We start from the raw sequence: 26,546 nt of genomic DNA, 5'->3' as shown, positions 1-26,546 counted from the left end.
TGGCATGCTAAAATGGGAAATTTTACAAACAGTCAAATGTTGTTAATAAATATTAATCCCATGAAATATTGCAAAACGGGACTTAGATTAATAACCCTCTCTTTAACAACAGTTTCCTTTTCTAACCACAAGAAGAAAGTGGCTTTGTTGCATGCTATCTGGTTTCCTGTGGGCTGCTCAAATCCACGCGCAGCGGCTGCCTGCATGGACCTGTCCACATCCCTCCCCACGCAGCAGGAGCTGGGAGGTTGCTCTGTGCGAGGCTGCTCCTCTCCTGCCTTCCTAGATACTACGCCTTGAAAATGCGCCACAGAAGCCATGTCACAAAAACTACACCTCACAAGAACTACCTCCTTTGTGCCACTTCCATCTGCTGGTGGGGCTGGATGAAGAGGCTGGAGCTGAAAGGGTTGTCTCCATGTCTCCCCACCCTGCATAGGGCAACCAGTGGCTGCTCCTCAGGGGACATTTTTCTGGTGGACAAATGGCACTGAGGTCTTTTCAAGCCACCACAGGGCTGAGGAGGGAGCCGTGCCTCAGGTTTCACTCTGGCTACTGCTGACTTTTCTTCTTGAGAAACGGCTGTAAATCCCTATGTGGATTTACTCCCTGGGCACGGAACATTTCCTTCAGCCCCGATGCTGCCCGTGACTCACACCCGCCCTTGGCTTTCCCGTCAGGTTCCACATCCCTGCACGGCCCCGCCGCCATCTTCCCTCCGGGCTCTGCCCGCCGGGCTGAGGGCGCCACCTGCAGGGCACCGCCGGCACCTCCGCCCGGTGCGGGCTCGTCAGGGCGGCCGGGCCGAGCGTGCTCCGTGCGCCGAGGAGACGGGGTGTCCGGAGGGCTCCGCCGCCCTGGGTCTCGCTGGGCGGGGAAGGGATGGCAAAGAGAGGCCGCGGAACCAGACCCCGGCGCCGAGGCGGTGAGGAAGGGGCGCGGTGCTGAGGGACATGGCGGCGGGGCGAAGGCCTGGGCGCTGGGCTCCTGTCAGGGAGCTCAACCAAAGTGTATCCGGCTTCTTCATGAGAAAAGACCGAGATTCATCCTGGATGGAAATGCCACAAAGGCCAGCTGTTTCCTAGAGGATGCGGGGAGAAGGGACACAAAAGTAAAAATAATAAACCCAACTGATTGCCTGGGCCAGAGTGGGGCTGCTGGGGTGTCTGGGGGAGCGGTGCCCACGGCCTCCAGGAACCAGGGAGCAGTTGCCAGTTACAACTTTATTCATTTCCACATTTAGATATTACAACGAAACCCTTAATGACAAAAGGATAACAAGTACTATAGGAGGAGAGGAAAGAAAGCTGGTTTGATATATAACCGTGAACTTCCAGAGACAAGACTCAACGTGAGTTATAAACACTCACATACGCTCACTGGTAGGAAAAAATCACACATGCAAACACCCAAACACTCACCCACAGAACACACACACACAGACCACACTTTTGTACTCGCGCATAACCCATGTTGTAACCTAAAACCACTGAAACATTGAATGCTGCTGTAGCAACAACAGGTACCAGGTTAAAATATTGCAATATAAATGAAGTGTTACTCGATACACATTTTTTTCTTTTTTCAGAGATGCACATGTATTTGCAAGTAGGGGACCCAATGCTTTGTTTCATGAGGCAGGAATGTCCTCTGAACACCAACACTTTGTAAGGAAAAATGAGACTGTGCGTAGACTGGAAACAGTCATTTTAAAGGAGGATGATGATAAATAGCTTAGCTTCAATGTTGAGTTCCAATAAAAAGCCCGAACAAAACAAAACGCTATGAACAGAGTAGGCACATCAAACCCTGGGTTTTAAAAGTTGAAATACTCCCTTGTCACTGTGGAAAGACAGACAGCACTATTGCTTCACACCTTCAAACCGAACCAGACCAGCTTCATTTCATGCTCACACTTATCTGGAGAGTGTAAAAAACGACAGAAATAATGCAAGAGTGTGCAGAAGGGTATCAGGTTTGTACACTCTAATTTTAGTATACCTTTAAGAGAGTGAAAGTACAATTGTCTGAACAGCTATTCAATATCCCACACTATAATTGTTCTTCAGTAGGAGTGTCTGAAGAGGAACCAGCATTTGCTGCTATCATCTTCATGCAATGCTGTTGACGCAGATACAACAGGACCTGACTCCACCTCCCCCACCAAGATGGTGCAAAAGAGAGAAAATAAACTTCCGTCGAGTCGAATTATTTGAATGTTCAAAAAGCAGACGTCACACCAGTGCTTTCCCCAGAGTGAAACGGGGGATTGTTAACAATGGCTCTAATGAAGTAACCCAGCTCCACAAGGATGTTTGTGAGCAGTTTACAGCTGAACCTGGAGACAAAGTGCAGCTGTCCTGGCAGGTCAGGAGTGTTGACAGCCAGCCAGGGTGCTCAGATGCCTCTGTCCTCTTTCTGCTGGGGAATCTGGCCGGTGTGCTGCAAGTGTCGGGCTTTCTAGTGCGTTTCTATCCCTCACATATGGACCTTGGAATTCCGTTTTTCAACAATTTATTTATAGGCCTCGTTGTTGGGCTTGCTCTCAGATGGGGCTGTGTTTCCAGGCAGAGGACTCTTTGTGAAGCACTGCAACCAAGAGAGCCTGGGTCCTATGGGTGCACATCACCCAGCAAACAGCCTGAATTTAGCTTAGCCCTCTGTTACCTTCCACTCACATGAATGCCGGTGGAAACCCTCAGCAACACGGGGCACACACAACCTTCCTTCTGTCAAGGGAACCACCAGTTCAAAAACCAGGGCAAGATGAGGGCAGGAGAATATGGTTTGTCCTACAGCCCGTTGGCTGTCCTACTCCCTTGGCCTGGCTCTCCAGCATCTCCTGCCAGAGGATTCTTACTGAGTCATAACAATTACTTAAAGATGCTTAAGCTCCTGGCAACTTCAGGGGACACCAGTAGAAGTCAGGGAATTTGTTGTCACATGCAGTCTCCAATTCCACATCCTGAGCCATTTTGGCTTAAGCTGGTCCAGCTTTGTGCCTCTTTTTGCCATGGAAATCACAGCCATATCATCCTGCTGACACGGAAAGGGAGGAGAGCATTGAGTGCTCTGCACAGGCTTAGAGAATCTGAATGATGGGCATGTTTTTCCCATGTGCTAAATAAATCTCCCCATTACACTTGTGTGGAGAACTATAATTAAGACTTGGGAAAGTCATCCATAAGAACTCACAGGCTCACGTCAGGAAATGCATAAAAACCTGTGCCGGAAATGAAATACAGTTTAGGAAAGCAGTATGTCTGACAGGAAACACAATTTTTAAAGTCCAAAGCAAACCCTTGGCGCTGTGCGTAGAGGTGTGGCCTGCAATTGAGAAGCCCTGGTGCAAGGAGCTCTGCCAGCCACAGGCGTGTGGGAGAAGATGCCAAGCTGTTCAGACAAGCCTCTTCACCCAGACTCCTCCGGCGGTGATGTGGCCACACTCTGGGGCTGAGCTCTCAGATTGTGAGCAGGATAGAAAGAAGTAAGTGGGAAGTGGTGAGGCAGCAGCACAGAAATCTGTAGAGAAGGGCTGTGGAGGTTCCCCAGAGCTCTGAATTCATGTGGTATCTTTCAGAAACAAAAGGCCGAAGTGATGAGATGTTTCCTCAGCAAATGAATGTTTCGTAGTCCTCCAGAGATAATTGCACTGTGCTGGTGGCTCCACAACAGAAACTGGCGAGGAGCAGATCGGGCAGAGTGCCTCCTTAGAACCAGGGCAACAGGAAAGGTCACGCTGCAAAACTGTCCATCCAGGAGAGCTGGGGCTCGAGCCCTGGCCAGGTGCTGCCCTCCATGTGCTCAGTGATGCCAACACACAAGGGCACCTCATTGTGGGAGCTCTGTTCCTTCCATTGTTTCCAAAACCCTTGCAGCAACTTGAAAATAAACATTTCACTTCCAACCTTTTTGATCCTTTTCCTCCCAGCAAACAACCCGTTTTCGCTCTGTGTTTAAAAACCAGCAGAAATTAACACAACTATGCTTTAATTTCTCACTTGAGCAACAAATGATCTCAGCACTGCTCTGGGAGAAGAGGAAGGTGAGAGCAGCAGACCTGTGAGTAACCTACTGCCAGCATAGATCATATAAAACCCTGTTTTGCACAGGGCCTGCAAAAAGAGTTGCTATTTATCTCACTGGGAGGACTTGAGCCATCATCTGATGATCTACTCAGCACTAGATGTGTTGAGATGGCTAAAATAATCCTGGCGATAAGGCGGATTGACAGGTTTCCCCCAGCAGAGATGAGAGGGGTGTGGGTGTTCCTTGCAGAGGAGGCGGAGAGGCTGGCACCTATCCAGAATGAACAGTGTGCACGAACATTTACAAAGATCCCTTGAGATCCCTCTGTACACCTCTTTAAAATGTCCTGCTCTTGCTGCTAATACCGCTAGGGATTTCTTCCCTTTGATTCTGCTCTGCAGCTCAGCAGCTGACATCATGAGGAGAGGAGGAGGAAGCAATCTGAGGAAAAAACATTCAGGCTGCACACCAGGAAGAAACTTGAGACTAAGACAGATCTATTTATATCTGACCTGAAATGGGCTTTCTGAATGGGAAGCTGATCTGAGCGGAGGCTGGATGCTAGGCAGAAGGTGTTGTAGTGCTGAACGCAGGCACCCATGCGCTGGCAGAAGGCATCTTTCTGACCACAGGAAGAAAAGAAACGTGAGGAATCAGTGAGGTGCTCTCTCCAGTCCCAGCAAGGAGAAGCTGCAGCTGGAGGTGCTGCTTGGGCCACCGTGCTGTGGTTCCAAGGACATTGGTGTGTTCGGGGTAGGTTCCCTGCTGGGTTTGGCCGTAGGTTGAAGGAGAAGCTCTGAGCGATGTGCCTGGCTGGTGAGAGGTGACGCCTCGGCAGGCGTCTCTGGGGCCTGATGCCATTAGTACTGCTCGGAAAAGAAAGAAGCATGGAGAGTGGGGGGACTGGCTCCCTCTCCAGGCGGGGTGCAGCTGCCGTCCTCAGAGTGTTCTGACAGCTCCCCGTATTCACTGTTGTAAAAAGTCTGCCCTCCGATTTGGGACCCGTACGACGGCCGACATCTGCCCCGCAGGTCCGACTGTTCCCCTGGCATCTCTGCAGTTTGGCTGGGCCCTTTACTGCTGTGAGGGAGAGAGACACAGAAGATCAATCTGAGCACTCCTGGAAAGCTTCTGTCCTGCTTAGAGAGATCGCAGCTTCAGGAAACATCATCTGCTAATGAACGGGGCAGAGGCAGGAATGGACCTACACCCCCATTTCAAAGCACACCACCAGGCCTGGCTCTAAATTTAAGCACAGCCTGTATGTTTTGCAAAAAATCTGCACATAACTTGGTGACAGAGTTATTTCTGCTTTTCTAGATATCTTTGGGAAGCCCAGGGAAGGGTTGGAGCCCCAGTGAACAGGGAGAGACAAGACATTGCCTCAATTGCTCCTAGATCTGGCAGGAATAACGGAAACTGATACAAACCAACAGCTAGGATGAAGGGAAGGAAATGAAGGAAGGTGGTGAAGAAGATGTGGGAGGAAACAGCAACCACAACTCAGCACCTGCCAGTACCAGGTGACTGCCAAGAAGCGAGGGCAGGGACACATTCAAGGGGAAGTTTAAGGGAAGTGTTTTCCAGAAGATGGGATGCCAGGTAGCTCATGGCATAGGAGACAACAGAAACATGCCTTAGGGAAAAAAGGACAAGGACAAGAAGCAGGAGACAGTCTGATACAACAGCAGAGAGGCCACAGGGTTATGGCTAAGGGAAAACACAATGACCAGTCTGATCTGATGTTGGGAGGCAGAGAAGGTGAGGAAGAGGCTTGGGACTGGTCTTATCTACAGATGACCTGACATGATTCGCTTAACACACTGTCTTGGAGACAAGGTCCCAGCCTGCTCTGGCACCAAGCAGAGATGAGTTGGACAGGTTTTTGCCCAGTTTGCAAGTTTGGAGCAAGGACATAAGCATCCATAACATCCTCAGCCCTGAGAGTGCCAGCTCAAGCTGCCAGGCTCAGTACTGGCATGTGGGAAGTCCTAAGGCCTGGACCATCCCTGCAATGCCACATTGGGGCCCTGTGCCACACGGGTCAGGGCTGGGCAAGGGAGGTGGCAGCCACATAAGTTTCCATCTTTTCCACCTGCCACTGGTTGAATGAGCCCTGACGCATTTCACCAAAAAATGTCGTTAAGCATTAACAGTCTTAATAACACCATCGCTCCATTGTGCCGCCTTATCTTAACAGACACATTCTCTTTGAATGGGGACAGTTCATATTTTTAAACCCTAGGAAGCAGCAGTCAGGTCTGTTCTTTTTGCATTTTGCCTCTCGTTAATGTGTGCATGGACTTATCTGGCTGCTGCTGCTGAGAGCCCCAAGAGTTATATCCTACGGGGAGACACCAAGAATTGCCTCCTGGTCTGTGTTTGGCAGCAGGGAGGTCTGAGCGGCTAGGCTTAAGGAGTACCTGAATCCACCTTCTTTTCTGTGTCGGTTTTCTATCCTCTCAAATTCCTCAGATGCCAGAACCATCCCACTGTCTGTCTGATTGTCCTGGAAGGAAGCAACAGGAGTTATCAGTAATATCCCTGTCGACTTATCAGAGTGGGAAGGGAAGAGGAATTATTTAGGAGATGAGATCACATGTACCTGTGATGGGAAAAAAAAAAAAAAAGGAGTAGGGGCACTTAACCAGCATATTCCAAGGTCTTGCTGGAACTGATTTGCTTAGCTGCTTTCTTAAAGCAGCTAAGTACAAAGAAAGGTAGGATTTGTGTGTGCAGTTCAGCGCCACTTTTGTGGAAAAAAAAAAAGAGTATTCCCTGCCTGGACTGAGACTAAGGGTATGACTTAAGTTTTGCCACTATAGAAGATATAAGGACCAGCCCAGTCCAGAGAGGGCAGGAGGATCCCTACTGCACACTGCTGTGTGGGTCAGGATAGGGGAGCTCCAGAAATACACTCTGGGTTTGTCTAGTCCTGGCTGGATTTCAGTATAGTTAACCAGACCATGTTCACAGATTTCAGAAGGGTGAAGAGCAGGCTCTTCTCTGAGGTCCTTTGTAGTACTGGCGTGTAGATCTAACCTCCCTATTTCACACTCAGGCAGTACATGCTGTGCCAGGTGGAGAAATGCATGTGCATAGCACTGGACGGACTGAACAGAAATGACACAGACAGACTGACGTTAGATAGGAGCAATCTTCCTCCCATGATCTTAACAGCAAAGGTGTCAGGAAACAGCTGAACGTTTCTTTGCCCCTTGCTCAACCCCACTCAGATGCTACTCACCGGGTGTGCCTTGTACATTGTATGTGTCATGGGAAATTCTTCAAATGTCTTTATCCTGGATGGACACCTGATCTGATTTCCTCCCGTCAAACACCCAGGGAATGAGACACAGTTGTAGTATCTGCTGACAGAAGCACACTGTATTCAGTAAAACCAACAGGGTCAATGTCCTGAATAAACAGGACCTGAACCCAACCTCCTCTCTGTGCAACAGTACACAGAGGGGCAGATGACCCAAATGGTGGATTTTGGGAGACAAATAGGGTCACCTTAGGACTCATAACCCCATACTACTTCTGCAGTGGGAAGCACCCAGACTTTCTGATTGAATCAGACCCTGATTACCTCTTCACTCTGGATAAGCAGAGTAATGTCATGCAGATCCTAAGTATCAGTTCCCCAGAGATGAGAAGCTGAGGCCTAATTGCTTGGGTTAGTTAGGAACAGGTGGAATTAAGCTTCCACAATAGCATAAGGGCAGCTGACACCTTTCCTCATGTACCTGATGGGCCATGATGCCTTTAGTGGGATGTGATGCTCGGGCAGTATAGCTAGAGGCAGAAGAAGGAATGCCATAGGCTTACATGTTAAGGGTTCTTTCTCATCAGCAAAGGAAAGTGATTTTGCATTTATAAGCAAGATGCTATGGCCTAAAGGCTTGGATCATATCTGATCACCTGGGATTTTTCCAACCTCTTGCTATTGGATTCTCCTTGTGTCCCTCAGGCGCCCTTACAGCTCAGGCTGCTGGCTGCCTGCTGCGCTCTCTCTGCCCTTTCCGGGGGATTCACCTTGCTGCTAGGCTGTGACAGCGTATCCTCATGTCAAAGTCCTCTTCATCGGAGTTTTGCTGGACAGAGGAGGGCACCTGGGAGAAACCATCATCTTCTGAGCTGTGAGAGTCGTTCAGTGGGATGTAATCCTTCCCTTCCTGGTAGAAAGAACAGTGAGTGGCCTTATGAGGAGGACTTTCCCACAAGAAAGTGCTCTACGAGCAGAAACTGTCAGAGCTGGGCAGGAATATTTCTGGCACCTACAATTTGCAAGAATACATGGACAGAGCACTGTGCTCCAGGGTCACATCACTGTGGCTTAGTCATGCCTATGCTGGGATCCAGGGCTGAAAGGTTAAAATTAGGGACATCAGGATGAGACAGTACTCGTATGTAAGCATTTAGCTATCGTCAGATGAAACGGAACATCAAGGAAATGTTAAAATCAGACCTGCATGCTCATTGCAATTAAAAGTTCTGGTGAATTACTGCATGGCAGTGATTAGTAATAATTTCAGAGAAATTTGTATATCTGATTGCTGTAATGCAACAGTTGTTTGGTTCACATGGCCCTGACATTTAGATCTGACGATAGAGTTACAGAAATCCTGGTGAAATTCTGTTTTTTATTATGTGAGAGTGTGGGAGTCAGGAGTGCCAGGGCTTTGACTCAGCTGAAAAATTTCAAATAATTGTCTGGGGATTAGGATGGAAATACTGGAATGACGACTGAGAGGGCACCCACCCTGCAAGGAGTGGAGCTATATTAGGATCCAGCAAGAGGGCTAAGGCAGAAATGAGCTCACCAGTAGCTCTGGGAAACAGACTTCTCAGATCCAGGAAACCCTTTGTATTCCTGTGGCCTACACAAACTCCCTACACTGGGCAGGGAGTCAGAGGAGGGCACAGAGAGGGAGCTGGCGATAGGAGAAGACCTGTCTGGAGCTGAGCAAGGACACAGAGAGGTTTTCACCTGCTGGACGTTTTCCTGAAGAAGGTTCCCCAGTATCTCCACCAGGTCAGAGAAAGTTGGTCTCTCCTTGGGATCGCCATGCCAGCAGCTCAGCATTATGCGGTAGCTGCCAAGAAGAGATACTGGTTTTATGCCACAGAAACTCCCTCCTACCCCACTTTGCAGCTCCCACCCATGTGGTGCCCACTGGGACAGCAGGTACCTGCACTGTGAAGGAAAGCTTGGCACCCCGCAGCACATTGACCATGTGAACTTACTGGAAGGGGTGTAGTTCATTATGCACTGAATGTAACAGTGCACAAGGAGCTAATTTGGACACCTCTGATACCCTTCAGAGCAGGAAAGCATATTGTCCACTTACAGACCCATCCCAGTGCGGGTATGCAAGGGAAGTGATGTTCCTAGATAGCTCTGATCTGCACTTGACCCATCTGGCTTGCTCTCCAGGCAGCTGCCTGGTGTGGAGGGAGTATTGTGTCATCCCCCATTCTGGCTGAAAGGTCTTTGCATCCCATGGAGGGGCCTTTCGTGCCCTGTGCTGGGATATGGGAGGTTTCTGACTCACATTTCTGCTGTGGCATACTCTGGGGCTCTCATTCTGGTACCGTCTTTGAGCCTCTGGCAGAACTCCTCGTTGATCTGGACTCCAGGGTACGGAGATGCCCCTAAAGGAGGTTCAAAGAGGGGTGGGAACATGAAATGTGCCATCAGGAACCAGTCCTTCCTCTGAGACTGCGCTTGCTCCCAAAACACTGGGAGATGCAGTCACTTCTCATACACAGCCCAAGTCCTTGGTGTTGCCTGAGACAGGCTCCTCTGCCTCAGTGAGCAGGAGGCCACCTCTGCAGGCCTGTCCCATCACCCTGTTCATGGATGGGTATGGCTTCCATATTTCTTTTACCTATTGTGATGTCTCTTGCCATCACTCATTAGATGTGTTGCAGAGCATCAGGGCCTCCTGCACAGACTCACCCACCAAGCTGCTATGTGGAATGAGAGGTCCCGCCTCCCTCTGCAGTGTGTGACCCTCCTTAGCACTCACCTAGTGAGAAGATTTCCCAGAGGAGGACCCCAAAGGACCAGACGTCACTCTGGGTAGTGTAGACCTTGTCAAAGATGCTCTCTGGAGCCATCCACTTTAGTGGAAGACGGGCCTGCAAGAGGGAGAGTCAAGGCACAAGCGTTCAGGTGGGGACATGTCCCAGGATGGCCCTTCTTGTAGCAATGGTATGAAAGGAAACTAGAACTGATAGTCCTGCTCCTCTCTCCTTGGGGGAATGGAGGTTTGGTGAGGTCAGAAGAAGGGGTGAAGACACTGAAAGGAGGAGGAAAGAGTATAAAGAAAAAAAGTAAATTAATGACAAGCTGGAAGGCAGAAGAAAGGAGACATAGGCCTGGTGGTGGAGGAGGAGGACAGCACATACATTGTTGGGCCAATGGTTCCTGATCCTAGCCACACAAGTGGTTCCACTCTTCCTTTTTCAACTTTTCCTCAGTTTATTCCAGCCCCAGAGTAGTTTATGAACACCTCAAGGGGGGCTAATCTGTATAGAGTTTGAGAAGATGGCACTCACACTGCCTTTCCTGACATAGTCAGGGTCCTTGTAGATGTCCCGGGCCAGGCCGAAGTCACAGATCTTTACCACGTTGTTCTCTGACAGCAGGATATTCCGAGCTGCCAGGTCTCTGTGGATGCACTGAGGGCACATGAAGAGGAAGGAACAAAATCAGAGGGATGGGAACCACCATCAGAAGTGCAGAACACCCCCTCCTCTCTCCTTCTCTTGTGAACCCGAGGTGTAAGGTGAGAGTGATGGAGGTAGGAAGGAGCTAAAAACAAAAATTTCAAAGGGAGGATGAAATGCAAGATAACTAAATTCCCAACTTTGTGTACACCAAACTGCATCAGACTTCCTGAGAAATGTGAGGCATATAATGGAATCCCTCTGTGTGTCACCTGTAAAGTAGCTGTAGGCAGGTCTTCTCTGGTCAGGCATGCACAAAAGAAGAGAGGAAGGAAGAGAAGGGTGAACTCACCTTTCGGGATGCCAGGAATTCCATTCCACGTGCAACCTGGAAGCTGTAGCAGATCAGGTCTTCCATAGTCAAGGGACTTTGCCACAAGTCATCCACTGTCCAGGAGTACAAGAAAATAATTAGACAGTGAGTGGTCTCTTGTCCTCCTTGAATTGCTCTGGGGCTGTGGGATATAAAACTAGCCCTTTTATGAGATAAAGTTAGTCCTCAGTGCTAACTGGAGTAAACGGCTCCTCTCTAGGATTTTCTGCTTGGGTGGCAAAGAGCACATGGCAAGAACCTGCTGAAGTGTGAGGAACATTAGTCCAGCCTCCAGCACGTTTCAGTCAGGCAGAGTTGGGGGTAACAGGGCTGGAAGGGCCTCTGAAGGTCAGCTCATTGTTCCCATCCTATGGAGGACCCACTGATGTCCCCCTAAATTCTCCTTTCTTTTAGCTAAAAAAATTCAAAATGGTTTAATTCCCCCTTTTGGGTTTCAAGAGTCTATTACAAGAGACAAGAGATGTCTGTTCAGGGAATTGCCACAGAACAGTGGGGTGATCAGCTCCAAGGCTGGGTCCCAGCTGCCCACTGTTATGCCCATTCCCCAGGTTAGCCGAGTCTGGCATTTTTCTGGTGGGCCAGGTGAGGGGCTGCTGCAAGGCTGGAGTATTACCTTCCTGGATCTGCTGTGCTCTCTGGCTCTTGTGCATCAGAAAGCGGTTGAAGATCGCACTGTCACTAGTCCCAGAACGACTCCTTCTGTCTGCTCTCACTGCCTCCACGATGGACTGGACCTGAATACGCAGTCTGGGAGACTTCTCCTGGCAAGGAGAACAAAAACCTCAGCAGGAACATACACTGTAACCCCTGCACGCTTGAGCTGCACAATCTTTTCCTGTTGTTAGACTGTAATTCTGGCCTGGAAGCACCTATCTTCCATTGCAGAAATTACATCCCTGATGTGTCCATGAATCAGGATCACTGTGTAAAGTTTACCTGTTGCTAGAGGGTGTCTTTGTCCCATTGTCACCTTCCAGGCTATGCATCTTCCTTCTCTAGCCACAATAAATGTCCATAGGGGCAAAGGAAGCTACTTACCCTGTAAGGACTGAATCCTTCCCGCTTGGCCCGCAGGTAGTTGGAGAGGTTTCCATACTTGCAGAACTCAACAATAACCATGAGTGGACCTGGAGAGAAGACACCAAAGGTCAAGGGAAGAGGTAGGGGCTTGGGATAGGCAGAATTTGCCCCAACACATGTTATGTGCAGTCCTGCTGAGCTGTGGCACCTGTCCTAAGTGCACAAACACACCGATAACATCCCCACATGTCCCTGCAGTCACACATGTGGCCAGCAGAAAGGACACGGGACAAGTACTGACCTCTGGAAGCAGACACAGACTGTTGCCCTGGGATATTTACCGTTGGGTTTGGTACAGGCACCCAGCAAATTCACCACATTGAGGTGATTCCCGATGTGAATGAGGATCTTCAGCTCTGACATCAGTGCCTTGTGCTCGCTTGCAGTAGCTCCCTCTGGAAACACACAGACCATGTCATGATGCCTCCTCATGGCTTTTCACTCCCCCTCACCACCCTTCTCTTAGCAGACTGTTAATGCAAGTCTTGCTGAGGAGGCTGTGACCCTAAAGCCTTGATACATTTTGTTACTGTACATTTCCTTATGAAATGTCAGAGCCTTCTCTGGAGCTCCCAGGATCCCTTCTGTAATGCTTACGGTGCTTCCAGAGCAAAGGACAAGACAATCTGTGTCCAACAGATTTTTCCTTGTGATAGTTGTGCAGGGAAAAAGATCACTTGAGGCTTACATACAGATGCACATGTTTGAATCTCTGCCCTTTCAGCCTCCAAATAGAGATAGCAAGCCGTAAAACAATTTGAAAGAAAATTAAAAACAAAAGACATCTGAGTCTTTTGATCGTGAGAGAAGATAAGAACTGTCACAGCTCAAACAGAGAATATCTTTTTATGATTGTTCTCCAGCAGCAAACACAGTGTTGTGCCCCTGCCAGCTCTCTGTACTGCGTTTTCCCTCAGAGTGCCAAATTCACACTAACTCTTGATCCTCTGTTTTTACGCTCAGGGCTTGTTCTCTGGTTTTGTGTGTCATTTTCATACTTCTCTGCTTCCCCGTATGCATTTTGCCTTACTTGGAAGTTTGTAAATTTAGTCTGAGAGAGAGAAGCATCCTCTTGAACTGCAGCTGATGGGCCAGGTGAGAGCCATGCCTCAAAGAACTGCAAAGCAACCTTGCATGGCCAGGCTTCTCTCCACAAATACTGTGCAGATCATCTGTGCACTTGCGGTGCTAAGTGCTGCTGAGATGAGCCATGACTTCGTTTCCACATACAGGTCACTGCTGGCCAGACACTGTCTTGGTATTTTGGTGGGTGCCAAGCTACAGAATAATGTTTTGGATGTCTGAAAGAGCGGCTATAAAAGCTTAAAATCTCACTCTGGATTGACTAGCTTTGGGTGCAAAGCCAATTCAACCCTCAAAGCTGGGTAAGAGCTGCCATCTGCTTCCTTACCCAGCTCTGAACCTGGCCAGTAAACACGAAATACAGGCATATTTGGAAGAAGGCAATTGGGAGCAACACTTCCTTCAGTGACCTGCCAAAGAGGGGCTCTGGATTCTTGTTCTTCCTTTGAGACAAATCTCATTCTTTGCCTTTCCAGACAGCTAAATTTCCTTGAAAGATGGGTTCCCTAAGTCCTGGCTGTCTGCTCTGCCACTTGCTTTCCAGTGCAGGTGAATGGGGCGAAAGCTCCCACATGGGGAGAACAAGATGATCAACCGTATTGAGGCCATGAAGCCATAAATGAAAATGCTGGCTCCAGTCTCTCCCCTAGCTCAGGACTGGCTCAGCCAGAAGCACCCAGGAGTGCTTGTGGGAGATAAAACATTTTCCAGCGCCTTAACAAATGCTTTATATGAAAGATGGGCATTTATAGGGTGGACATGCCCTAGCAGATGCCTCATCTTTTGCTGTCCCCATGGACTCTATATTCGGTTTCTCTCTCCACATACCTTTCAGCATTTTGACTGCTACGGTCTCACAGCTGTTACTTTTATTGATCCCAAACGCTGATGCTTCCACCACCTTCCCAAAGGCACCGTGACCCAGGACTTTACCTATGAGTGAGGAGAAAGGTAGTGTGAAGGAAGGCAGGTGCAGCAGATGCAGAATGGAATAAAAAAACAAAACAAAACAAAAAAAACCCAACAGGAAACCATGGGAACAAGAGAGAAAAAAGATCATAAAGGAAAAGGAAGGAGTGGAACGTGTGCCCTTCCCAGGTGGCTGCTTGCTCTGGTGGTGAGAATAAGAGAAAGGATGATGGGAGGAACTGAGACAGAGCTGGCATGGACAAAGCTGAGGAAGGAAATGGCCCTGAAGAAGTGAGGGGCTGTTTGTTGCCCTCATGCAGAGCGTGTGGGAAGGGTAAATGTGACACCTTGCAGCAGAGCAGTTAGGGCTAATGTCACTGCTTTGTGCCTCAAAGGTAGTCTGCAGCCCTTTTAACTCTCCCAGATAGAGGGAAGAGACTGAAAGTGGATGTCTCATCATGAGGGTCATGGATGCAGTCCTGGTCCTGAATTTAGGCTACCTGCTGTGGGACTGGACTGTTCTGTCGAGATGGCCAGTTAGAGAATATGGGGATAGATTTTAAAGCATGCCTAGAGGTCTCCTGGTCTCAGTGATGCCTGTGAAGGTACACTGGTAGAGTCTGGGCTTACAGTTGGCTCAGATCTATCCACAGTCAGACACAAAGAGATCTTCCAGGCACGGCTAGGTTTCAGGGACAGTGTGGAGAAGAAGATGGAACACCTGAGGCTGAGAGAAGGTATTAAATACGAAGAGGTGTGTAAGAAAGCTGGAGGGTGAGTTTGCAGGGTTGGTGGGAAGCCCTGGCTGCAGCATGCAGTGGCAGGGAGGGGGTCCAGCTCACCTAGGCGCAGGCGGTCCCGTGGGAACTCCCACTTGCTGGAATCATAGGGCAGGTACTCGCACTGCTCCTCCAAGGGCACCTCGCCAGGGTCCATGATGATGGAGAGGTAGCCCGTCTTGATGTCTGCATGGGCAGGCTGCAGGAATCAGCCAACACAGAGGGTGAGGAGATGCCTTCCCTGCTCTGGGTGCTGACTCCCAGAGGGATTTGGTTCCTTTGCCTGCCTTTACCTGCTTCCCCCGGCAAAGGCCATTCCCTGTCACGTCCTTTACCACAGCCCTTATGCACCTTGTTTTTGGCAGTGAGAGCGCTTGAAGCAACACTCAATGACCCCCTCTTAGTGGATGCTGTCATACAGCCCCACACCACATACAGCCCCAAGTCCTGCTAAGCCACCTCCCCTGCCCTGGGACAGAGACAGTCACGTACCCTTTTGATGTTACAGAAGATGAGGATAAGGAGGATCCAGAAGAAAACAGCAATAACCCCAGTCCCAATCAGGATGACAATCTCCACATTGGTCCTGTCATCAGACCCTGTGGGACAGAAAGGAAATTGTAGCTTTGGAGATTCCCATTCCATGCCCCAGCTCAGCTGTCCCTTGTGGCCTGGTTCAGCATGTGGAGGGACCGAGGAGGTGTGTTTGCCTGAGCTAAACACACTCTGGACTACAGCTCCTGCTGTGACAACACCATGCCAACCAGCAAGGCCAAGGGGCTTTCACTGCCTCCTGCTGCCTGGTGTCACAGGAAAGAGGCATGGGACCTTGGCCACCCTCCTACTCCACCCTTTCATCCCCAGGGATGTTGTGGCTGCTGGTACCTTCCACAGAGACGCTGGCTGAGGAGTTCACACAGCCCTTAGCGTTGCAGACACTGCACAGGTAGAGCCCAGCATCCTCCTCCCTCACCCTCTGAATGCTTAGTCTCTGGTTGAAGTCTGCCAGGTCGATTCCTGTAAAGCACAGAAGGTTGTGGTCACTCACAACAACAGGGATTAGTATGATGGACTCATTCATGCTGAAAATAAGGCTCCTATTTTTCAGCTGGTACATTTTAGTGAGCAAAGTGAAATTACACCAGCTGGTAGAGGCTCTCTTCTGTGGACTGATAACAGCCGCAGAAATACCCTGGAGGGTCCTTCCCCAGGAAGTGTTTGGAGGAGATGAAACCCTGCAGACAATGCTGGATGGGGACTGTGCCCAGGGAGTCTAGCTGGTGTGTCAAGCTCTGCTTCAGCTCCAGGATCTTTTCCTTTTCCTCTGCAATTAACCTGGATCCTTCCCATGTTCCTACCATGGGATCTGGGTTGGTCCCTGCATGAGCAGAGATGCCAGGCACTGGGCTGGGAGTAAGAAGGTGAATGACTTATCTCTCTCTGCTCTCCAGCTGAATGTGCACATGCACAGAAAGAGCTGAGCCAGGCCCTAGGGCACAGACTTGGCTGGCGAGACTGCATCAAACTGGGATAGAACATGGTTAAAAACAGAGTTCAGCCAATTCAGAGAATGGGCCCCTTTGCCTGGGCACAGTAACTCCCAGAACCCAGCAGTGTTCAAATCTCTAGCTGCTGGACATGACTTTGATTCACCCCCCAGCCCTCTGTACCTGACACTTCTTCCACCAGTTTCTCATCTTTGTACCAGCTGATTTCAGGAACATGGTTGCCGTCCACCTTACAGCGCATCTCTATGGAGTCGCTGACGTTCACCCAAATGTCTGTCAGGTTCTGCTTGAGGCGAGGGATCTCCAGGGCTGGAGGAGCAGCACAAAGAGGAGGAGGGGAAAACGGGAAACTGATTGATCAAAAGAATATCTGTGTTCCTGGGAGGCTTTGGGTCTCCGAACCCTGCTGAAGGGTGTCTTGAGAACCCAGGTACCCTGCTTTTGCCACCTTGAGTTTAGCTTGCTTGCATGGCTTTCCCTGGGGATGGACTGGGAAGCTGATGGCAACAAGAGCACCACCTCTCCTCTGTCACTCCCGCCTGCCCTGCGGACCCTCACCCTGCACAGAGATGTATTTCTTGTGGCAGTGCTTCTCCCGGGTCTTCCTATTCTGCACCTCACACACGTAGTCTCCCTCCTCGCCCAGGGAGATGTTTGGGATGGTGAGCAGCAAGGTCGCATCGTTGGAGTCAGGCTGGAAGCGCAGCTCCCCCTGCATCTTGGTGGCATAGTGGTGGACGTTCTTGCAGTCCAGCACAAGGGGGTTGCCCTCCTCGTCGTGGAGCTTGGAGAGGTTCAGCCGATACCACTGCAGGTTCTCATAGGTGTAGTTGTCTGCATTGCAGCTCAGCTGTAGGTCCTGCCCCTCTATGGGCTCCTCTGAAGGCTGGGACTCAATCTCAAACCCATCTGGAATGGCTTTCAGGAAGGAAATGAACATGTGAATGAGGTTTCATGGCTGAGCTGCCAGACACAATGAAATGGTCTCTTTGGACTCAGCTCTCTGAGACCTCTCTGTCTTCATTGAGAGTAAAGGAAACCAATCTAGAACAGAACTGTGAGATGCAGTCTGCCAGCAACCAATGGCTTTGAGCCCAGTGAGTGCTAAGGGATATGCTGAATTCCCAGGGTCAAATTAAGATGGGGTCACAAGAGAAACACAAGTCTGGGAGGTCTAAATTAGGCTGTTACAACTCTTAGCTCAGCTGCAGCATTCTGTATTGCACACATGCCTGTTTTTACGCATGCAAGCAGCTACACAGCCGGGCCAGACAACTGCACACGCAGAGAATTACTGGAACAGCAACTGAAGATGTTCATCTGTCTCCACAAAAGCTGGTGGCTCTGACAGCACAGGTAGTACCTACAGGGGCCATGAGCCCAGGCTTCTGGGTTCTGCCAACAGAGGGATGAAGGTAAATCTCTGCTGTGCTATTGGTGGGGTCCATGTCCCCAGTGAAAAGGGTCAGAATCCTGCCAGCCCCATATGAGCCACGACTCCAGCTCACTCTGCTGGGCTCCCAGCTTCCTTCTGCCACCAAAATCCCGTGGGGACCCTGCCGAGGGGCTCAGGCCAGCAGGACCCTGCCTGGCGCGGGTCGTGCAGTGCCACTAGAGGATGCTCTTGGACCAAGCACATCTCCAGCCCAGAGAGCTGCCTGGGCCTGGGCCAGCAGGATGTCCCCCTCCCAGGACCTGTCAGGGCTGCTCCAGGACCTGGGCACAGGGCAGCGCTGGCTCGTCCCCAGATCTGCCCGCCAAACTCTGCCTGCACTATCTGCTGCCATGGCTCCAGGCTTCTGCCACTCAGCAGAGCTCTGGGGTGGCCCTGCTTTCCCACTGGCTTCCCTGTCACTGTTCGGGGTGCTAACTGTGAATGACAGGACCCGGTGGTTGTAGGGTCCTGCCTGTTTCAAGCAGAGAGCTTGGCTGGTGCAGGCAGAGGGGATGTCTGCAGTACTCACTGGTCACGTAGAAGTAGATCAGCCGCTCATCTCGACCCACTTTATTAGAGGCGATGCACTTGTACATAACTGAGACGTTGGCCTCTTGGATGGCCAGTTTGCTGACTGTCTGATGAGGGAAGAGAGCAAACGAAGGAGTTAGGAAAGGCAAGAGTGAAGGGAAGTAGCATCAGTGCTGCTCTCTTCCAGCCAGCAAAGCACACAGGCCCCACTGCACACTGACCCCAGGCAGCAGCTGTACCTGGGAAAGGATTAAGTGAAAATAGCCCCTTATTCAATAGCCATTTATGCATGCCAAGACTCATCGACTGGCTCTAGCAACAGCAACATGGTTTTATTCCTGATCTCTGCTCATTTTTATGGATCTCAGCCAGCACAGATGCCTCTCCATGGGAGCAAACTTCTTGCTAAGCCCCTTGGGTCACTGTGGGGATAGACCTGTGCCCAGCAAGAAGGACATGAACATGATGCAGGACTCAGGGAATGGCTAAGCTCCTGCCAAGCTTTGTAAAAGTGGGGAGAAAGGGAAGGGGCACTGAGGCTTTGGTTCCCTGAGCCCTCTGCAGTTAAGTGACTACTTAGTGTCCTACAGAATTCAGTGGCATTTGTAGGTACTTAGACCTGCAAGCACTCCTTTTATCCCTAAGGGGAAATCAAACCTGTGGAAGTCTCCCAGCTCTCATCACTTCAGGAAGAGTTGTAATCTTCTCCCTTTAAATTCCGAGTGTACATAGACATGGTCCTAAAAGCTTCCTCCTCCCTCCTTCCAGCGAGACATGACTAAGACTGGGTGAACAGCCAGGCTGCTGTTCTGTGGGAGCACTGACCCAGGAGATGCTGCCACCAAATGAGCCAGGAAAGGCAGCTGGGGAGTGAGGCTGCTCTCCTCCTGCTGGCTTATGCTGCACACGTGTGAGCTGCCAAATGTGCTACAAGCACTCCCCTTAGAGGACATCTGCAGTTTGAAGCGCAGGTTTCTCCTCCCTCCCAGTTTAAATGACAAGTTAATCACATGTAAAAATCTAACAATTTTTAAATGCAAAAGAAAATGTGTTCTTAGAGGGAAGTTACTTTACCATTCATCCCATGGACTTTGGGAAGCATTTCTGTTCTAAGTGGCAATGTTTTAGCTTGTGCCAATCAGAAGGAATGGTCATTCATTCAGTGCATATTCAATACAGCTGAAGTGCCATTATGACTAGTACTTTTGTGCATTGCCTTTCCATTTCTTGGGGTTATTCAATACAGCTGAAATATTGCTGGCACCTTTGTGTGCTGCCTTTCCTGTTTCTGGGGGATTTTCCTTCTAGTCTGTGCTGTTACGTTTGAGTTAGGGTTTCTGGGTTTGACATCATCCTGCTGTCTGCAGTGCATGGCTGTGCACTACGCACCCTATGCCTCACTCTGGCCTTTCCAGATAAAACAAAAAACAGACGAGGTAAGAGAAGACAGGCAGAAAGCAGAAGGGGGGGAGGATAAGAAGATTTGAGGACATAGCATCCCACCACAAGTGGAACAGCTCTCTTCTCCCAGAGCTCTTGCATGTACCTGGCCTACACAACCTAAGTTGGATCTCCAGGACAGTTATAACCAATTGATGGAATGAGAAGGACACAGCTGAGCAGCAGGAGGAAGAGGAAGAAAAAAGGGGAAAGATCAAAAGGGACCAAGATGAGAGTCACATGTGGAGTGGGGCACAAGGGCTTTTCATCCAGGAACTCCCACCACCCCTGCTTGCCTCCCTGGGCGACACAGGTCCCTGCCTCTCTCTTTGGCTGCTCTCGGAGGAGCAGCATCTGCCCCTGCCACCTTTTTGGCAGAGTGACGAACTGCCGGCCAGGCCAGGGGACGGGAAGTGCCTTTGGAGGTGTGTAGGAAAACAGGAAGTGACTTTCGGAAACAGGGGCCTGTTTGTTTGTTCTGCATCCCTCTGTGAGCGGCTGGTGCCCGACACTGGCAGGAACAGGAACCCCATCATGGAGCAGACCTGACACTCATGGCTACCAGAGAGACAGAAAGAAACAGGTAGCGAGCAGTGTTTGGTAGTTTGCAGGTCACACGCTGCAATGAGGGAGAGATGTTCCTTCCAGAAAGGAAATGCTGTGATGGAGAAGTGGGCTTCGCGGGGCACACGTGCTCTCAGTCACAAATACGCAGCGGATGGACGCCAGCTTCTCCGTACCACCCTCGCCCTGGGATGGGGACAGCTGGATAAAAAGCTCCCCCACACACATCCATATTCCCAAGGTCAGAGATTTCCTGGTCAGTCTGTGACTCCTGCTCTTCTATCCCAGCTGCCAAGGCTGCTCTGCGGGGTTTGGCTCTCCCAGAACAACTCATGCAAGAGTGCCCAGAAATGGCCCCAGGAGCCCCCAAAGCACGTGCTCCCCCATGCCTCCCTAACTGGGTGCCCTGTGTTCAGCAGCAATCTGTATAAACCCTCCTGTGCAGTCAGCCCCAGCGGGAGCCTCTCTGGACACAGAGCAATTTCTCAAAGATGACAGCTCTCCCTCGCTCTGGGGCTGCCTGGTACTGCAGAGCCCCAGAGCTGGGAACGGCTGCTGATGGTTTACTTTAGAAGCAGAGGTGTGAAGCCCTCCCCAAACCTGGTTCTGCCAGGCTCGTTTCCAAGCCACTTTTGCTGACTGATCACAAATGACCCTCTCAAGGGTGCCTGTCTCCAGCTCCCCACTCCAGGATGGGTTTGGGGCTACAGCCTCACCTTGTTCCGCCCCTCCACGAACTCCACCCAGGTGTCGATACTCTCGATGGGGTTCACCGCATCCTGCTGAGACACATCTTTCCAGTCCTTGCACTCGGGCATCCGGTCCCGCTGATGGCGCCTTGCTGCCCGGTGTCTGCTATTGCAGACACCCACGGTCAGCAGCCAGGGAGGAGCAGAAGAAAGAGGAGAGAGATGGAGTGAGGGTCAGCTGGGAAAGAGGCATCAAAAATAGCATTGTGTCTGAGAATTGATGCCCTCGTCCTTTGACTCTGCAAAATTTTCTGCATATCTTGGTTACACAGTCTTAATGTGTTTTATAAGGGTGCTCTGCAATCACTAGTGAGGCAAACATTACCTATGGATGTGAAAAATGAGGTAGGGAATGGATACTGGTGTCCCAGGCAGTGTTTTCACCCCTAGATCTGTGGTTTCATCCTTCCTTGCTAGGGCTGGAGAAAGGAAGGGGTGAAATCCATTCATGTGTGCCTGGGGTAGTTCTTGATGCCACTTTGCTCTGCAACAAGGCCTTAAACCCCTGCTGTGACTGAGAGTCAAGGGGAAGCTGAGCACCCAAAAACAGTGGCAAGGGTGCGTGCTGGCAGTGCAAGGCAGAGTGCTCAGTGGGGCAAGCACATCGGCGAGCTGTGTAAACAACAGGAAGCTCAAAAGTAGCCTCCTGCATCCTCTGGAGCTATGCTAGGCAGAAATATGGTGGCCTTGGGAGACAGTGCTCATAATTCATGGGCCCCTCTACTTCCTGACAGGGCCACAGTGCGCTTGCATGCAACGGAGAGCTCTCTGGTGTCCCTGGCTTGGCAACACCCTGCACAGGGCTGTGGGACCTGGCTTCCTCCAGGCACCCTGATGTCCTCCACCCTGGATGCTTTGGCTACAACTCCCCAGCATCCCTTTTCCTTCTTCCTGCAAGGCTGCTGCTAAAAAATGCCACTGCAGCCCTGGCTGCTGCTGGCCCAGCTTCCCAGGGCACAGGCAGTGGGCAAGCGCCCTTCCTGCCTACCTGTCAGTGCTGCCTGCACAAACACACTCCTGGCAAAGCATCCTGGAAGCTGGCAGGAATCTGGCACTTCCCTTGGATTCAGCAACTCTTCCTCACACACAGGAGCTCTGTTCCTCTGCCTACAAACACTTTTGTTTCCGTCGTCACCCAGCAGAAGATGAAGGACCAAAAACCCACGGGACCTTGGTGCAGGAATGGGGTGAATCCGAGTTGCTCTCTCAGGGTCTCATCAAGGGGCTGTGACAATTTTTCTTGCAATCTGCCTCAGTTTCCCCATTTGCACAGTGGTCAGTGGTTTTATTGCAGGTGCTGTGAGGTGTGGCCAGGCCATGGACATCCCTTGCCAGATGCAGATAGCCAAGGATGCAGGGGATGCTCTGGAAGCCCTTGGTGTCTGGGACCAGCCAGGCTGGGCGAAACTCCTACATGGAGCACAAGTGTCTCTGGTGGGTTCCACTCTGTCTCTTTACAGGGCGATTTGGTATATAGTGCTCTGAGCTATCAGTTCGTGCTGTCCTCCTCTTGCCACATTGTGGCTGGGAGGAACTTCTCTAATGGACAGCAAAAGCAAGACAGGATCTGGGACACAACCACGGTCACAAGGAGCCCAGAATGCCAGGCTGGTGGCCTGGTAAGACAAGGGTGTTGGAAGAAATTGCACTTACAGGCTGCGTCGGGAGAACATCCGACAGGGCATCCACGGCCTCCACTGCCACTGGATCACCTCCGGTGCTGGGATGCCATAGACTGTGCAGGTGAGGGCCTGGGGGCTCCTCCGGGAGTAGATGCTTGGGGAAGAGGCTTCCTTCTCATGGATGCGTGGAGGAACTGCAAGGGTCAGAGTGACACTGTGAGTGGCTGCAGGCTCATCTGCTGCATCCCCAGGCCAGCCATAACCCTCCTGAGGCTCATCTATAGAGTCTGGGCACTAAAGCACCGTAGCTCTCAGGGCAGCTCCTGGGAAGCTCAAACCTGCAAGGCAGAGCAGGTTATACTGAGGCAGATTCACGTGATCTCCTTTCTGCTTCCTCTGCAGGATGTGACTGGGTGCTGCAGGGCTCAAAGCACTGCCTGACAGCGCCCAGCACAGGTCTACAGAGCTTGCTGGAGACAAATCTCCAAGCAGCAGCACCCTTCCAGCACTTTCTGTGCTGGCATCTGGTTCCTGCATGACAAGGACCAGTTTCTGCCTGGGGAAAACTCCCTGGGAGCTTCCCACCCAGAGGAACTGGTCCAGCTCCAGGCTCCATATGTGTTGCAGCTGCCCTGCCCTCAAGTCTGCATCAGTCAGGGTCACCCTCAGCAGCGTCTCCAGCTGCAGTTGGGAAATGGCCCCTAAGCAAGGACTTATCCTGCCCAGAGCGATGGAGCCAGGAACAAAACTGTGCCATGTCACCCAGGCCACAAGGAACCAGCCTGACTGTAAACAGAGCATCCCTCAACAAAGCAGGAGAAGGAGATGATGTAGGTACCAAGTGCTTTAGAACATCAGTGGGGACTTGGTCTTGGAGCAGCCCCGAGGCTGGGGCCATGGGCTCAGCGCTCTCCCCCCAGCCCCAGCCCTTTCTCCCTCCCTTACCATTGACAATTAACTGGAGGCTGATGCGCTTCTCCAGTCCTGCCAGCCTGTTCCGCAGAACCAGTGTGTACGTCCCAGCGTGCTGCTCTGACACATCCTTGATCTGCATTGAAGATTGAGATTGCTTGGGAATTAGCTTCCCGTCCTTGTACCTGTGGGGAGGCAGAGAGAAAATGCAGCCATGGGGAGGAAGTGTCCCACTGGCAGCTGGGTGGGGGTTTGCTCGTCCCCACTAGAGCGCAGTCAGAGTGCCCCTTGCTGATGCTGGGAACCTCTTCGGAGAGGCCCCTGGGCTTTCCATGGACCTGAGTTATAGGTCTGCACGTTGTCTTGTACAGCTGGTGTGTGGGGTTGGGGGTGTCGTAGCTCTGCCCTGAGCAGTATGCAGGTGCAAAGCTCTCAGCTCCCAACCAGCTCTGGTGAAAGTGCAGCACAATGTGGTGCACAACCTGACCCTCTTGCCCCTCTGGGCACTCGTGATCCCTGCTGCAGGGGGATGAGAGACAGCTCCTGCGGGAGCATCACTTGGCCCTTCCAGACAGTGCAGAGCTGCCAAGCCAGGGCAGGACCTTTGCTGCTTCTCTCCGAGACCTCACCTCCTCCAGTCCCAAGCTATGCAGCTGAGAGCCAGGGCAGGTGGGAGAAATTACCCCCATGGGTGGAAAAAAGTGATGTTTGATACTATCTTGGCCACAGAGGGACCTAGCAAGGAGGCCAGGCTAGGCTTTCCTACTTGGCAGAGGGACAGAGGAGAGAAGATGGCTCAGTCTAAGAAAGATGCGTTACCACTGGAAGTCTGGTGGGGGATAAGCCACAACTTTCACTGGCAGCTTCACAGCTTCATCTCCTGCAGTGGCTTCAATCACCGGGCCCTTTCTCCACTCCACGTTGATAAAGGGCTTTTCTGCAAGAAAAACAGTGAGCATGGAGGAGAGGAGAGCACAAAGGGACAGGCTGTCACCAAGCTTTGCTGCTCTCGACAGAGCCTGACAGGAAGGACCAAGGACAGGTGGGGAGCTACTGGGGACACAGGGAGGCTGTGCTGCTCCGTGACTTTCCGCTGCCAGGAGACAGCCGCCCAGTGCTGCAGCTGCGTGTCTCCCAGGCCAGCCATGCCACAGGGTCACGAGACTTGTCTGTCCTGCCATCCCACTAGCATTTGGGCAAATTTGGTGTTTGCATCTCTCTCTTGTTGTTTTGGCACCTTGCTGAATGTGATCACACTCCCAGTACGGTGCTGGGGTGTGGAAGGGCTGAGGGACTGGAGGAAGGCTGGGCCTCACTAAAGCAAAGTGAGATGGAGGTGCAGGAGCCTTGGGCCAAGCGCTGCCTAAGCAGTCTGGGAACTGCTTCTCTTGCAGCTCGGCTCTGGCTGTGGCTCTGTGAGGGAGTGGAAGGTGCCATACCGTGCACAATGACGTCTGTGCTCTCCTCCAGCATCTGGGCACCATTGGTGGCAGTGCATGTGTACTTGCCCAGGTCCTGCTGGCTGACATTGTGGAGGGTCAGGATACTGGAGAGCTCCGTGTGCGTCTGCAGGGACCGGCGCTCAGGCTCCATCACTGCTCGCTGCGTCTGTGGGAGATGGCAGAAAGAAGGAGTTGAAAGAAAGGGAAGGAAAAGCAACAAGCCCTGCGTGACTGATCATGTGAGGCTGGGGCCAGAGTTTAGCACATGGTTTGCTCTGGTCTGCAGCCCAGTAGTCAGGCTGGGAGCCCTATAGGTACATGAACAGAGCGATGCCCTCAGGGGACTTCTCTGTCTCACTGTTCACAACAGCCAGAGTCTACCATGGGGGGAAAACACAGCAGGGAATGGACCCCCTCACAGGCTCTTGGTAACCAGGGCTGTGTGGCTAGAATAGTTCCTTTTAAGCCAACAATATTTGCTCTGGATTTGCACTGGTGGAAGTGAGGCCAGTGTTTGCTCAGGAGAGCCCCAGAGCAATAACACCTCAGCAAGGAGGGTGCTTTCTGCTGGGAAAAGGGGTTTTCCCTCTGCCAGCCTTCTGCTGCAAGAGAGAAAAATGGGAAAGCGCTCTGACCGAGGTGTCCGGGGCACAACATGGTTAGGGATCATGAATCAGAGCCCTGCCAATGATGTGAAGAGGAACAACAAAGGGGCAGGAGGGGACAACTCAGAGGGAAATGGTTTAGTGCACGGGGAGCTGCTATGTTTGCTGGTACCTGTTTGCCAGGGTAAGTCCACTGGAAGCGAACACCAGAGTTGAACTCAGCCCACACTGTGCAGTTCAAGACCAACTTCTCTCCCACCAGCAGCTCCATGGCTTTCTTGGGATACAGCTGGATGTCATACAGCTCACTCCCTGGTGCAGAAGAGGCAAAGAAAATACATTTCTGATCTGTTAACTCTTTGACTCAGATTATGTAGTTACAGCAGGCTTGGGCATGACCTCCTGCTGCTTGGTGTATCTTTGTCTGGCACGCAGTGGAGGAGATATAAGCACCATGCAGAGTCTGCGTTGCTAGGGAGGACCACAACAACCCCATGAACCACACTGATGGACTTTAGAGTCATCCAAACTGCTCCCTCACACCCTCTCAAATATTCACCTGCTATATGGATGATGAAGAAATTGGATTTGAAGACCTTCTTGTCAATGACAGTCTCACACTGGACGAACAAGGAGTCCCTGATCAAGTGTGTGGGTACCTGCACCCCCTTCTTGTTGTCCCAGAAAGTATTTTTCCCATCAGGGTAGATGAGGGAATTTTGCTGGAAGAAATCAACATATTACCAACTGAAATAAGAAGGTAACAACATTCCCACCCCTTCCAGG

At 51.2% G+C, this 26,546-nt stretch overlaps 1 protein-coding gene across 3 annotated transcripts in view; it reads right to left on the bottom strand.

The window, feature by feature from the left end:
- Positions 1 to 1,208: 1,208 nt before the first annotated feature.
- Positions 1,209 to 26,546, bottom strand: part of FLT4 (fms related receptor tyrosine kinase 4) — a 58,899-nt gene continuing 33,561 nt past the window's right edge. Inside the window, exons 5-30 of one of the 3 annotated variants that reach the window (XM_065848873.2) lie at positions 26,320 to 26,482; positions 25,933 to 26,072; positions 25,153 to 25,321; positions 24,533 to 24,650; positions 23,747 to 23,898; positions 22,833 to 22,995; positions 21,147 to 21,291; positions 18,425 to 18,533; positions 17,019 to 17,378; positions 16,623 to 16,769; positions 15,838 to 15,969; positions 15,445 to 15,551; positions 15,016 to 15,151; positions 14,093 to 14,197; positions 12,463 to 12,576; positions 12,140 to 12,228; positions 11,715 to 11,862; positions 11,060 to 11,154; positions 10,597 to 10,719; positions 10,065 to 10,176; positions 9,588 to 9,687; positions 9,023 to 9,128; positions 8,068 to 8,207; positions 7,277 to 7,400; positions 6,453 to 6,538; positions 1,209 to 5,106 (exon numbers count right to left, since the gene is read on the bottom strand). In XM_065848873.2, coding sequence (XP_065704945.1) covers positions 4,890 to 5,106; positions 6,453 to 6,538; positions 7,277 to 7,400; positions 8,068 to 8,207; positions 9,023 to 9,128; positions 9,588 to 9,687; positions 10,065 to 10,176; positions 10,597 to 10,719; positions 11,060 to 11,154; positions 11,715 to 11,862; positions 12,140 to 12,228; positions 12,463 to 12,576; positions 14,093 to 14,197; positions 15,016 to 15,151; positions 15,445 to 15,551; positions 15,838 to 15,969; positions 16,623 to 16,769; positions 17,019 to 17,378; positions 18,425 to 18,533; positions 21,147 to 21,291; positions 22,833 to 22,995; positions 23,747 to 23,898; positions 24,533 to 24,650; positions 25,153 to 25,321; positions 25,933 to 26,072; positions 26,320 to 26,482 — 3,600 coding nt within the window. In that variant the 3' untranslated portion in view covers positions 1,209 to 4,889. Of the gene's footprint in view, positions 5,110 to 6,452; positions 6,539 to 7,276; positions 7,401 to 8,067; positions 8,208 to 9,022; positions 9,129 to 9,587; positions 9,688 to 10,064; positions 10,177 to 10,596; positions 10,720 to 11,059; positions 11,155 to 11,714; positions 11,863 to 12,139; positions 12,229 to 12,462; positions 12,577 to 14,092; positions 14,198 to 15,015; positions 15,152 to 15,444; positions 15,552 to 15,837; positions 15,970 to 16,622; positions 16,770 to 17,018; positions 17,379 to 18,424; positions 18,534 to 21,146; positions 21,292 to 22,832; positions 22,996 to 23,746; positions 23,899 to 24,532; positions 24,651 to 25,152; positions 25,322 to 25,932; positions 26,073 to 26,319; positions 26,483 to 26,546 lie in introns of all 3 variants that reach the window. The other 2 variants (XM_065848872.2, XM_065848870.2) reach the window with 2 other exon arrangements.

Source organism: Patagioenas fasciata, chromosome 14, assembly GCF_037038585.1.
Source record: "Patagioenas fasciata isolate bPatFas1 chromosome 14, bPatFas1.hap1, whole genome shotgun sequence".
Lineage (NCBI taxonomy): Eukaryota > Metazoa > Chordata > Aves > Columbiformes > Columbidae > Patagioenas > Patagioenas fasciata.
This window is presented reverse-complemented; position numbering and strand designations above follow the sequence as displayed.